Source organism: Nyctibius grandis, chromosome 5 (genome assembly GCF_013368605.1).
Source record: "Nyctibius grandis isolate bNycGra1 chromosome 5, bNycGra1.pri, whole genome shotgun sequence".
NCBI classification, from domain to species: domain Eukaryota; kingdom Metazoa; phylum Chordata; class Aves; order Nyctibiiformes; family Nyctibiidae; genus Nyctibius; species Nyctibius grandis.
Genome location: NC_090662.1, coordinates 86,424,844 through 86,439,248, shown reverse-complemented (window position 1 = coordinate 86,439,248; position 14,405 = coordinate 86,424,844). Strand labels below are relative to the sequence as shown.

Sequence of the window (14,405 nt, the reverse complement as noted above, 5' to 3'; positions counted from 1 at the left end):
TAATGGAAAAGATATCTATATAGCAAGTCAGTACAGATATAAATACCTTGGAAACACTTTTCTTGTTTGTTATCCCTTGTATAGTGATGATGTGTGCTTCATTTTTCAGCAGACCTGCTTTTGGGCCTATCTTCAGGTAGGATATTGTAGCAAATGCTGTGAAGCTGAAGTCTTCCCTGCATAAATTAGATCAGTATTATAAGAGAAGGTTGGAGACAAAGACAGGCTAGACCATGCAGGGTCATGGGAAAATGGGACACATTAACCCTTCTGATTGATGTTCATATAGCAGCTTGATTCTGCTTTATCTATTCAAGTGGATAGTCACTTAATTTAGAGCAACTCTGGCCAACACTTAACATAGTTCAGTTTGTGGAACTTTACACACACACGTCAATCTGTTGGAATACATGGAGGAAAATGAGGAAAGAAGATGTAATAAGTCATCTGCTCACCCTCTTAAGAGTATAAAAAGTCAGCTGTATGAACAGATGCCAAAAAAATTCAAGACAAAAATAAAGGGATTAAATATTTGATTTGTACATATTCTCGGAACTTTGAGAACTATATGAAAAGACAAAACACATACCACACAGACAGCCAGGTTACAAGAGCAGCACCGTTGCTATTTTCACTATGTTTTCTTGAAATTTCTGAGTGTCACTTTCCACATTAACCAGCCTGTCCTGACTTAAGACTTCATCTGGGCAACCCCTTTTGCTTTGTTAACCGTGGAATGTAAATGGACTCTATATAAACAGCAGATTGCTCCAAAATGAAGCCTGCTGCAGATTTAAAAGTTCAACCTGCATACAGAAGACCCCAGCTTTTTAAAACTGCAAGAGATGCAGCATTTCAAATGTTTCTCCAACCTGTTTTAATATTTTGAAGTAGACATACAGTAACCTTTTGAGGTTTTTTTTTAAATACATTAAATGCATCTGAAATATAAGCTAAAAATGAGACTACTGAACGTATCCATTAATACTATACAGAAGTAACATGAGTAAAGAACAGTGACTACTAGATGTTAAAAAAAAAAAAAAAAAAAAGAACTAGTCATCTTACATACTTCAGATACTGCTGCAGCAGTAAATGGGCAATAATTCTCTCCAGTTCCTCTCGAGGGTGCTTTGGTGGAGTAACTTCAGCTACCCTGAGTTTTGATACACCCTTCCCAGACCACGCATCAATTAATTTCAGTGGGGTGAGTTTCTCACTCATGTTTTCAGCTTGCTCAAGTATCTTGATTAGATCCCTGCAGTATCGTGTTATATCCATTTTCTCACATGCTACAAATAAAAATTAAGTAACATTTAAATAGCAAATTATTTATAGTTATTTCGACAGTATCCATATATATCTATATAAAACTGCATATATACATATATACATTAGGTATATACATATATCTATAAATATATATCTATGTGCCATATAATAGCAATGCTTTTTGTTTGTTTGTTTTTAAACTACAAACTTAACAAATAAACCTGTAACTTTCCCTCTATCAAATTAGGACATATTTGTACTCAAAATTACATTCATCTTTCTACTTCATTATTAAAACTCCAATCCTGCAAACATTTTTACATGTATTTAACGTTACAAACTACACAAATTATTTCAAAGAAGCATTTACAAAGCATAAAATTTGTAAGGTAGCTACTATGTTACTCTGCAGCTGGATTCCTTTTCCTCACCCGTAATATTTAACACAGAAAGATTAGAGAGCAAAAAAGGAACTGAAGAATATAAGCAAGACATTTCTTCTCTCAAGACATGGACAAAATGAGACAGGAAAAAGGTATTAATTTCATTATACAAATTAGCTTCATCATGAATAATTATTCCGAGCACTAACACACCCATATAGTACCTAATGATCATGCTTCTACTGCATGATCAGACCATGTCATAGAATTACCCCAACTGCCTCCTCCAATACTAAGGACTAAGTCCTGAAAAACTAGTGCTACTGCTAGGTTTCCTCAGACCTTGCTTATATATCAAAAGGCCCTGGGGCTAAACCAGCCGTAAACAGGATTTATTTCAACTATACTTCATCACATGGCTCCTCTAAGTCTTGAGCACAAGACAGCTCCATATTCTTCTCAACCTTTGATCCCAGTATAAATTTCAACTAAGCCCCATTTCCAACTAGAAGATAACAAGACATTGTTACTTGTATGATTTTGCAAAACAGTTTTATTATATAGATATAACTAACTGTATAAAGAAAAAAAAAGTTATATATCTTTGTCTGCTTTACCCCCAAAAATGTACAGGGAAATAAAGTCCAGTTATGAGAACAGTTCTGAATGCAGAGTCTGGGGCCCCTCACTACAAGAAAGACATTGAGGTGCTGGAGAGAGTCCAAAGAAGGGCAACGAAGCTGGTGAAGGGTCTAGAGCACAATTCTTATGAGAAGCAGCTGAGGGAACTGGGGTTGTTCAGTCTGGAGAAAAGGAGGCTCAGGGGAGACCTTATCGCTCTCTACAACTACCTGAAACGAAGTTGTAGCGAGGTGGGTGTCGGTCTCTTCTCCCAAGTAATAAAGCAATAGGACAAGAGGAAATGGCCTCAAGTTGTGCCAGGGGAGGTTTAGATTGGATATTAGGAAAAACTTCACCAAAAGGGTTGTCAAGCATTGGAACAGGCTGTCCAGGGAAGTGGTAGAGTCACCATCTCTGGAGGTATTTAAAAAATGTATAGATGTGGTGCTTAGGGACATGGTTTAGTGGACTTGGCAGTGCTAGGTTGGACTTGATGATCTTAAAGGTCCTTCCCAACCAAAATGATTCTATGATTCTACCACTGCCCAAGATGTTTGTGGGCAAAGCAGCAAAAGAACTTACGTCCCAGAACTGCGTTCTATTGAAACCATCCTCCTTTACCATGCAGCAGGTCTTGTTTCAGTTCATCTCCCAAGTTCCCTCTACATCTGACCCCAATGCCTTCCCTCTTACGATCCCAGCTTTCTTCCAAAGCAAGAGCACACACTAGACAGACATTGTGCTATTAGGGCTAACACACAGCAAAATCCTGAATTAAGTTGTTCTGCACAACTGTCATGCAGAGTCCTGACACAGGTATGTCTCATGAGCATGCAGCACTGAAATCCTTGGAGATTTTACCAGGCAAACTGTAAAAGGACATGCGCAAACTGTGCCTTCTCAGAGCCTAAGTGTGAACAGTTTGGCATGCAGAGAGCAAGAGGCTCCTTCTCAAAGTAAAGCTTTCACACCCCCAAAAAGTCCTGAAACAAAACCCAACACATACCAAAATCTTTTTAAAACAGGTAATCCAATCTCCCCCTTGCCCCAGCTTCACTTTTGGGAACAGGTGAACAGCTGAGCCTGAAAGATACCAAAGTGTTTGGCCTCAGGCAAAATGCCAAACCAGGAAGCAACCTGCTAAACACCCTGAATTTGGCAACAGTAAGCCACTGAAAACTGATGTTCATAGCAAAAGCTCAACCTTGGGAAGAGGCAGTATTACAAGCACACTTTACAGAAGCTGTTCACAGTTTGTCTAAACTAGATATTTCTTTAAGCCTACCTTCTCTATGTTCTCTGTCCTTGGTTAGAAAAACAATTTACTTACAGTTCTCTCTACAGCAGTTATCACACATTCTGTTGCAGTTTGCAGAATCCCATACTTCATCAAAATGGTGGGCTATGAGGACCCGGCGACACCTGGAAGAACAGAGAGCAAAGAGAGGCTATAGAACATAAATGTGTACACCCATGTCATAAATCATGAAAGTGGCAAAAAGAAGGTCCTCTGGGTCAGCTTGTATCTCAAAACAAGCATGAAGAACTACCTCAGGAAAAAAGCAGAAAACAAACACTGCAACATAGTATTCCCTGTCAGTTATGCTAATAGGAGTAACTAGTAGCTTTCAGCAACGCTAAGCACTGCCGTAGGAACAGTTTGGTTAAACCAGAAAAGTAATTATAATCTGCAATTCCAATAGAATGAAAACATAAGAATATGAACTAATTCTTAGACTGAGGCCAACAAAGGCTATACGGAATGCATGAGTTGCCCACAACACAGACAGAAGTGTTTTCCATGAAGTATCCAATACAGCTCAATGCAGCAGATGAAGCATTAAACACACGTGGGTTCCTGTATGGCCAGGAAACACTGGTACCTTAAAGTAAAAACCAAAGCATTGCGGTATTTGCTCTGAATGGGGTTTGAAATCCAAACACTGTTTGTTGACAGATGTTTTATCTCAACATAACTGCTTTAAGATATCCTGAAGCTGGCAAGAAACACACCAACATTCAGTTACATGCAAGAACACACATACTGAGCAGCCAAACCACAAACTCCAAACTCAAGACTCTGTTACAATGGTAGTGTTTCTATAGCGTGGTGGAGGTTTTTTTTGGTTTGTGTTTGTTTTTGTTTTTTTTTTTTGTTCAGTGCGGTTTTTTTTTTTAAATACCCTCTAAAAACCCAACAAAATTAGCATATTTAAACACTAAGCAACCAAGCCACCACAGTAACTTACGTGTTCATATTCTGGCAGTAAGACACCATATCATACAGCTTCTCTTGCCCTACATTTTCCATCACTACCATTGAGCTGATTCTGAATATATCTCCAAAACCATAATACAAAATGCAGTCAGCTTTTTGGTCATCTCTACCTGCAATGCATTAAAATAAACAAAAAATTTAGACTCTAAACTTTGGAAGATATTTACTTTAAGCATAGCATTTTCCAGTACAAATTCCACTCTTATCTGCAGGGGCTTCTGCAGCCCCTATAAAGAGTGCATGACTGTAGCAGAATATCAAGTATAACATATTAGCCAATAGAACATAGCATGATACAGACTAGAAATAAAATAGATTTAGAGCAGTCTTCTACAACGACAGAAACAAGCAAACTGAAGATACTACACAATGAAGCTTTTGACTCTTTAACAACTAAAATAAGATATTAACGTCATACAGAAATTCAGTGAAATCACCGTTTTCTCACCGTAACACCTCTTGGAAAATCCTAGCCAAGTACATCTTGAAGCCTAATTCTTATTTGATTAAAAGACATTATGAGCTTCAAATACCTTGTTAGGTATTAATGGTAATAAATAAAAAGAGAGAATTAGGTACGATTTAGCAAAATATTCAATTTAAAACCAACTGTGTCTTCTATAGCTGAACTTAGATCATCTCTTCCTTCTCACTGCCCACCCTTTCCAATGATGTGCTGATGGGTGCCCTCCTGCTGTTTACAAGATCCAGAGAGCAGAAAAGGTCTAAAAGACCTAAACTTTTTATAAAGTTTAACATATAACAGAAAGGAACTATTTCACTTGGATGGGCAGTCTAGGGGAAAAAAGGTTTCATAACTGAAGTAGCATGTTCAGGCAAATGAGTAGCAGTGCTTAATTAATCCCCCTCTCCAGAAGAACCTGATTTAAATTGAGTCATGAAAAAGAAACACAGAAAAACTTGCTCTAATCACCCCAAGCTGATAAACATTGTGAAACAACTGTTTTAGCACCTATACAGCCCTTGTCTGTCTAGTGTAAGCAGATACAAACTCCCAAAAACTTTGATGACTGTTGTATTTCTTAGGCCAGCATTAGGGCCAATTTCTATCATACAGGCAAGATTAAAATCTCAACCGATTGCCCCTCAGGGTCCTTAAAAGCTTTCCTCCACATAGATTCATATCTGTCTTTGAAAAAGTAATAATGCACAAGGTCAAATAAACCAAAGCAAAACAAAACACCACAAAACTTTTTTTTTAGCTGTAACAGCTATTTAGTGCTACTATACATTGGTCAATCCTTAAAATTCCCTGCTCCAGACTCCCCATCCTACTTGTATTTCTGTGGCCACTGAAATTCATACAGTGATTACACATCATCTAGAGACAATCTGAGCAAATCGTGCATCCCAGCTACTATGCAAAGAAAAAAAAAAAAAAAAAAAAAATCCTTTCTGTAACATACATCCAATCAGTCAATGTCATGTTATGAAGTTATTCTGGTAAGCCACAGATGTCACAAAAATCAAGTAATTACAAAAAATGCTGAGTAAAGGGCTAGATACTCAGTTATTCTTTCCTACACTGCAGCACAGAGGCCTGAGATCATTAATGTAATTTACATTTGCTTTAAAGCCTCTTTACAGAGGCAGAGTGGCACTATGCACTTTAGAACCTGTCTCAAAGACAAGACACTTTGCACAAATGGCTGAAATCAAAGTACAATTTTATTGGTTTAACAAATGTAAACAGATACTTTGCAAAAGCTATTTCCTACAATACCTGCACGTCCACTCTCTTGGTAGTAGTTCTCCATGGATTTGCTCATGGAATGATGAATTACAAACCTCACATCAGGTTTATCAATTCCCATGCCAAAAGCAACAGTTGCCACTACAACCTGAAACAAGATTAAGAAACCATCAAGGTACCAAAACACAATTTATTTAAATGACACATAAGTCATAAAAAGTATCTCCTTTACCTGGATTTGATTTGCTGCCCATCCTTTATGAACTTTGGTCTTATATTTAGCATCCATGTTTGCATGGTAAGTCCCTGCCTTGATTCCCAGCTTCTGCAAACTGACAGTAACTTGCTCAGAATCCTTCTGAGAAAAACAGTAAACGATTCCTGCACAAAAGTGGAAGATGCCTTACTGTAATGTCTAAATAAAAACAAACAATCCACCATACTTAAAAACAAGTTTGAAAGTTTAATTAACTTTAAAATAAATACATAAAAACCAGCAGAAAGTCTTTGTGCCTATTCAGTCTGCAGTATTTGTAGCCATGAAGGGAACTTCAATTATCAGCTTTGACTTGAAGGCTGGAGAGAAAATATGGGTGCCAATACACATAACCATGGAAGTATTCTATTAATGTTCAAGGAGGACAACGGTTATTAATGCTTATGTAAAAGGGTGCTGTTCCTTGTGACATCTATGACATCTCACCTGAAATCTCAGATAAAACTGCTTTTTGTCATTAGTCAGTCTGGGATAAGTCAAGGATTACACACAAACCCACACAATTTGTGGACATCTTAGCATGGTTTGTACTCAGGGAGCTGCTCAGCACAGCCACTGAGTTCCACAGTAGAGACAGGGACAGTCTGCTGCTCTGAAAAATTGAGTTCTCTTGCCTTTGTAATATGGGTCTCCTCTTTATCTGCAGTACATAATTATTGATTACACAAAGTCCAACTTCTACAGTTCTGCATTCATCACAAAAGCACAATTCACCCTATCACACACACATTCTGGGCAATGAATAACAAATGAATCTTATGATCAAATATGAAAAAGTAGCTTTAAGGACAGTAAGCATCCCTACAGATACTAAATGGCATACGCATGATTTAAGAACATAGAGGTAACCTTTTTTGAGCCTTGTTTGTACAATCTTAAAAATTGCTATAATTCTTATTTTTGTAAGCATTGTTCTATATACATCAGCATTGTATTTCAACACTTCAGAAGATATAAGTAAACTGTAAAGACATTCAAACACTAATGCCTGAAAAGACTAATTATTCAATGTATAGATCTTATTAAATTTCATTTCTTTTAATGCTGGATGCTTAATGTATGGTGAAAGTAGAATTTCTCTACACGTTTCAGGAGCACTTGAAAACATCCCTGTAATGCTGAGATTATAAAAAAATTTTTTTTTTTTTTTTTCCCCTCACTTTTTACCTGAAAGTCCTTTGTATCTTCCATTAATGATTTTAACTATGTCCTCAATGAAATCTTCATTATTTGAAGGCTTATGTCGAACCTCAAAAATATAATAAACACATGCCAGAGTTCTTCAAGTGGGCATACAATCTGTCAAACAATCCTATTATTCTACTTCTTCCAGTAGAATAAACACAACTATTCTGCCATTTAACCCAAATTACTAGATTCTATTTGTGTAGTCAGATTACATATCAGAAGTCCATAGAAAAAAAAAAAGCACACAAGTTTTTCCGTGAAGAACAATGAAAGAAGCTGTGGTCAAACTGAAAATACAGTACAATGCAATAATTCACAACCTGTTGCAATCATACAACATATTTTCCAACAATTTGGAAGCAGTCTGAGCCTGCTATCTAACTCACCCCTGTACAGAGTCCTATTGACTAAGCCTTGCTCACAAAGACAGAGCAACCCAAGTTCCTCTGCAGATGACAGCAAGTTCAGCAAGATGAAGTCACGAAAGAACATCATCATTCAGTTGAAAAGCTATTTATTATTAAAATGTGTAACTGAAAATCTATTCTAAAATGAATCAACTGTAACTTACAGAAGATAATATAACTACGATGCAATCAAACAAACAGGTAATAAGACATACAGAATCACAGAATCACAGAATGTTAGGGATTGGAAGGGACCTCGAAAGATCATCTAGTCCAATCCCCCTGCGGGAGCAGGATTACCTAGACCATATCACACAGGAACGCGTCCAGGCGGGTTTTGAATGTCTCCAGAGAAGGAGACTCCACAACCTCTCTGGGCAGCCTGTTCCAGTGTTCAGTCACCCTCACCGTAAAGAAGTTTTTCCTCATATTTATGTGGAACCTCCTGTGTTCCAGCTTGCACCCATTGCCCCTTGTCCTGCCAAGGGATGTCACTGAGAAGAGCCTGGCTCCATCCTCATGACACTTGCCCTTTACATATTTATAAACATTAATGAGGTCACCTCTCAGTCTCCTCTTCTCTAAGCTAAAGAGACCCAGCTCCCTCAGCCTCTCCTCATAAGGGAGATGTTCCACTCCCTTAATCATCTTCGTGGCTCTGCGCTGGACTCTCTCTAGCAGTTCCCTGTCCTTCTTGAACTGAGGGGCCCAGAACTGGACACAATATTCCAGATGCGGCCTCACCAGGGCAGAGTAGAGGGGGAGGAGAACCTCTCTTGACCTGCTAACCACACCCCTTCTAATACACCCCAGGATGCCATTGGCCTTCTTGGCCACAAGGGCACACTGCTGGCTCATGGTCATCCTGTTGTCCACTAGGACCCCCAGGTCCCTTTCCCCTACGCTGCTCTCCAACAGGTCTGCCCCCAACTTGTACTGGTACATGGGGTTGTTCTTGCCCAGATGCAGGACTCTACACTTGCCCTTGTTATATTTCATTAATATAATTACATACCTCGTAGTAAAGATTGGGCCGGTTGAAAGATGCAGTAAAGGTAATGCACTTCTGAACATGCAAAATTTTCTGAGCATCCTTTAAAACATGATTTGTAGCAGTTGCTGTCAATCCAATCAAGGGAGCACTGGGAAACTGTCTTTTCAAGATACCAAGAGACTTGTAGTCTAAGCAAGAAAACAAAAAGGGGAAAGAAAAAGATTTCTCATACCATAGATCCAAAGTTAAAAAAGATATTAATGTAGACAGCATTCAGTGGGGTAACACTGCAATAAATGTTATTACTGATCAATTTACTACAGAACTAATCTATACATCCAAATGAAGTAATAAAAAGGTTGCACTTATCAAAATAATCGGACCTCTTCTAATTGAACTTTATAAAAGCAGCCACAATTCAGAAACCTACTGAAATAGAAATTCTTAAACATAGTGAAATAGAAGTTCTTAAAAAGTTAGAAAAATATAAGTGGCATTGCATTAACCAACATTCAGGTTATTTTGCAGGTCTGTTTCTACAAACAGCTTTTCAGTAAACAGCTTTGCTAACAAACAAGCAATGTGGAATTTGGACACACTCTGTATCCAAGTTCATCCAGACTGCACTAAGGAAAGATTTTAGAGGCTCAGTGCTGACAATCACCTGCTGCCTTAGAACTGAAATAAAGCCAGGAATCTAAATTCCACGTTGCCTGTTTAACTGGCATGGCTCTTTGCTCAGACACTGCTCTTTAACAAAACTGCAAAGGTTGATTTTACAGTTACTATTGTTTCAAATCTGGTTTTCTTTCCAAAGCGAAGAAACAGTAAGCAGTAACAGTTTTCTACAATTAACAAGATAGGAAATAAACTGAAGCACACTTTCTTTCCCTGCAAGTCAAGGGCATTTGTTTCAACTTGCTTTAGACGCAATTAAAATCTCTCATGAATTTACAAAATGCTCCACCCCTGTCACACAGGGTGTTAGGGAGCGGTGTGCAGAATGACACTTTTTCACGTAGCAGTAGATTAAAGATGGATGCATTGTCCATATTAAAGATAACAGCCAAAAACTTTCATTTTATTAAGCTCAAATTAAAGTAAACTGATTCAGGAGTTTTTCACAATACTGACAGAAAAATCTACATTGAAATAGCCCCCATTTGTATGAACTTAGCTCCCGGACAAGGATATAGTAATTTGTGAATTAAATTTAAAGTCCTGAAGCTAACACAGGTACTTGGCATTCACTAAGTATTTACTTAGCACATGAAGAAAGCACCTGGCTTTATTTGAGGCCTAACTCATTATTTATTGATGCCTGAATAACACTGCAAACTGGATTTCTAATGAGCATACCAGGCCTGAAGTCATGGCCCCATTGACTACAGCAGTGGACCTCATCTACAGCAATGCGAGCAAGACACCCTGCTTGATAAGCTTTCTCTAGCTTCGACATGAACATTTTGCTTTTTGCAATCTTCTCCGGGGTCACATAAATGAGCTTCAGTTGCGAATTTCTGTCTAGCATTTCGGTATGAACCCACTTCACATGTTCCTGTCCAAAACAAAAGGAGAAATCAGGGACTAACAAACTAGGACAACACACTGAAGTTGCTTAGTGCTAAGATTCTTAAGAAGTTATAAGGGGTAATTAATTACCCAATTCATAAGGGGTAATTAGCAGAGACTGATAAACTGTTACATAGTATTTAACACTACTATAGGTTTTTGCAGAAGACTACATATAAAATGTTAATGTTAATATGTGGAAAATCTGTCACAGAACTTTGAAAAAGCAAACTATTGAATATTCCTCTTAGCTTCAACATGTAGTATCAGTATTTTCCCGATAAACTATGATGTACCAAACATGCCTGTGGTACTACCAGTGTAAAATAATCTCTTACACACAATTGTAATCTTTATTACTGAGTTTTCAAAACGTTCTACCTCAAAGCAGGCTCCAAGCGTGGCACATTGCATCAAGCCACTAACCTATCAAATCCAGTGTCACGTGCAAGTTAATGACCATGGCCTCCTGGTAATCAGGAAAACATATTTCACTGTAAAAAGCAATTGACCAATAACAGACTGGGAAATAAGCTGCTTCTTAGCCTCTGAATCAAACAGCTTACCATCCTAAAGTAAGATAAATAATTATATGTACAAGCCTGCACTGCTCAACATGTTACTAGCGGACAAAAACCACCCACTCCAATCTTTTAAGTCTAGAAACCGAGTAAAAATCTACAACACACATCAGCCAAAGGTACTTCACATCTTCTAAATAGCCCCATGAAATTTATTTATTCCATGAAAGGTGTTGGCTTACATGCGTTCTTGCCATTGAAACAAGAACGCAAGATACTTATTCATGTTACCCATATCACAGCACGTAGCTGGCAAGATACTGTTGATCGAATGGCATTAGCTGATAAAACTCTCATTCATTCTGTATTCATAAATAACATAGACAGAGGCAAGACATAGGCACATACCACAAAAACCACAAAGACTTGGCAGTTAAACATACCTTACTGCTTGAGGCATTTAATAAAGTTGCAGAAATACCAAGCTGTTCCAAAACCATGAGCTGATCTTCCATAAGTGATATCAAAGGACATATCACGAGCGTGAAACCTGTAAGAATCAATCATTGTGCAAACTGAACAGTTCAGATGTCACAAGTATCTCCTGTAATACTTTTTACTAACACGTCAGCCCAGTTCTGAAGGAAAGGAACTGCCAAACGTGAGCTTAAGCTTCATACACAGTAGCAGATTCCCCTCCTAGATAGCTGATAAGTGAGCACTAGGTCACACAAGGATACTTCTTATCAACTGCCTGTGACATGCACCTTCTCTTAGAATCTAGATCACAAACAACTGAGCTGCAACAGAGTATAAGAACTAATACACAAAACAAAGGAAGTTAGATTCACATCTGTGTCCTGAGGTGCTAATTTACCACACAACTAAGCAATGCTAGGTATTGGTAAATTTGGTTTTTGTTAATAAGTAAATTTCCATGCAACTGGATGGGTTATTTTTCAAAAAAAAAAAAAAAGCTTAAAAACTAAAACTGGATATTTATTTTTTTAAAATTAATATGCAAAGTCTCTTCCAAATAATCTCAGGCTAAAACTTTAGAGTGGAACAGACAAATAACAGATCACCATAGTTTAATAATTTACAGTCTGTATATTGAATTAAAAGGGAAAGAAAGAAAAAAAAATAGTGGCAAACTTCTAAAAAGTTCTTTCAGTGTTTAATAATATAACATATTGAAAGGAACCCAGATAAATTATTTAAATTAAATCACATCTAAAAGGCACATCTATTTTAAAGCTGCTATTGCATCTTCAGAGAAAATAGAGCACAGCAAATATTTCTGGTAAATCTTTCTCTCATATCTTTGCTCTTTTTTTTCTCCACACTGTGATATTAGACACCAATACAATGTTCATTCTCCAAATAACTATAAAAGGGAGAAAATATATCCCATTGTTTATCCCTTACATACCATCAGAACAGACAGCTGGCAACTGATAGCAAAGGCTCTTTCCACCACCTGTAGGCATGACAAGAAATATATCCTTTCCTGCCATTGCAGCATTTATTGTTTCAAGTTGCAAAGACCTAAATTTCTGGAGTTTAAACTTGCTCTGCAGTGCAGTTTTTATCTTCTCATACCATGGAAAATCTGTTAAGGGAAAAAAAACGAACACGTTTCATAATCAAGTTCGTTAAAATATAAGGAGGAAGGACAATTTACATATACAATAACTAAATCTGGAAGCAATACAATTTTAGATCTAGGAAAGTGTTCAAAGATTCAATAACGGCACACAAAAAGCTACACACAATCTGAGTCTGTATAAACTTATTTCTAAGGTGGACCTTCGAAAAACCCTACAAAATGTAAACACAATCCACCTCCAAACTAAAGCTCCTATTGCACATAAATGTGAGCTAATGCTAGAAACTCAAAAGCAGATGAAGAACTTCAATGTGCTAATGATCAAGTTGACTGATTAGTCCAAAATTAAAAGGAAATGAGAAGCCCAACCTGAAAATAAATAAAACCAGACACTGAGCCCTACAACAGTCTCACTACTAAGTTGCCCAAATGCTTCCTTCAAACACAGTGATTACAATAGTATAATGAAGGCAGGGCTACCATTTGTTCGATATATTCCAGAGATAATAAGCATGTATTAAAAAAAAAAAAAAGGTGGGGGTGGGAAGTTTAATCTTCCCCAAAATAATCACCCCAACATGCTTATAACAGTTTTTTCTTTTCTTCGATAGAGCTAAAGACTACACCATTTAAAGAGATAATACTGTAAAACCTTAAATTTCAGATGCATCAGGAAGCATACCAACCATTTTCATATTATTAAAATTAAAATGCAGAAAAACTGTGGGAACTCCAGGCTACGCCGCACGCAATGCAAGAATTAACTTTGGTACTTGAGGTGACATTGCTTCCTAACTTACAGAGATCACAGCCAACATCCAAGGCGCTCTGAAACCACGAAAAGCCTCCCACTGACTTCAGTAAGCTTTATACTGGGACCAAATTTAGCTGCTGCTCTTGTTCAACGTGTACACAGCATCTGATTGCAAAGATGTTAGTTTCCAAAGCACAGGAGCCACCCAAAACAAATTGATTTGTTCAATAGCATCAACGTGCCATTATAAAGTATCAGTGTTGTTACATATGCATAACACTTCTCAAACACAGACAGATATGGATTAGACTACAAAATTAATTTCATTTTAAAAAAAAAGCCAGAAAAGAGAATACATACAATAGATACAGGCAGAAACTAACAATGCATTTCCAAGTTGCAAGTGAAATAAAAGGGGAGGGGAAAAAAAAATAAAATAAAAAGATCTGAATTGAATTTGGCTAGGCATAACATGGTCAAGACCCACCAGCTAACCAGGACTTCAGTTAATGTTTGCCTTGAAAGACAGCGCTTCCAAAAGAACAGCAGCCCTCACACCACCATGGGGCACTTGCCGCTTGGACTAACTCTACCACGCTAATATATTCTACGTTACTTTTGGCAGTCAGCATCCAATTTGCATAACTGGGTAAGACAGTGAGGCTACATAAACCACGGCAGAAACAGCCAACGTCCTACTCACTCAAGCAAGAAGAAACACAAGGACAGTCAGAAGTAACTTTACGAGTGCAAGACTGTTACTATTAAATCCTGAAAAGATCCAGGGTAATTATTTTCAGAACATAAAGAAACAG

At 37.5% G+C, this 14,405-nt stretch overlaps 1 protein-coding gene across 6 annotated transcripts in view; it reads right to left on the bottom strand.

Annotated features, from left to right (window-relative positions):
* Positions 1-14,405, bottom strand: part of RECQL (RecQ like helicase) — a 38,010-nt gene that overhangs the window by 19,503 nt on the left and 4,102 nt on the right. For 5 of the 6 annotated variants that reach the window (XR_011048318.1, XR_011048316.1, XR_011048317.1 and 2 more), the window contains 11 exons: positions 12,660-12,839; positions 11,671-11,777; positions 10,494-10,692; positions 9,156-9,322; positions 7,713-7,794; positions 6,501-6,649; positions 6,299-6,416; positions 4,526-4,664; positions 3,607-3,698; positions 1,073-1,292; positions 47-176 (listed from right to left, as the gene is read on the bottom strand). Coding sequence is in view for 2 of the 6 variants with exons in the window: in XM_068402506.1 (XP_068258607.1) it covers positions 47-176; positions 1,073-1,292; positions 3,607-3,698; positions 4,526-4,664; positions 6,299-6,416; positions 6,501-6,649; positions 7,713-7,794; positions 9,156-9,322; positions 10,494-10,692; positions 11,671-11,777; positions 12,660-12,839 (1,583 nt within the window). In the remaining 4 variants the exon portion in view is untranslated. Of the gene's footprint in view, positions 1-46; positions 177-1,068; positions 1,293-3,606; positions 3,699-4,525; positions 4,665-6,298; positions 6,417-6,500; positions 6,650-7,712; positions 7,795-9,155; positions 9,323-10,493; positions 10,693-11,670; positions 11,778-12,659; positions 12,840-14,405 lie in introns of all 6 variants that reach the window. The other variant, XR_011048319.1, reaches the window with a different exon arrangement.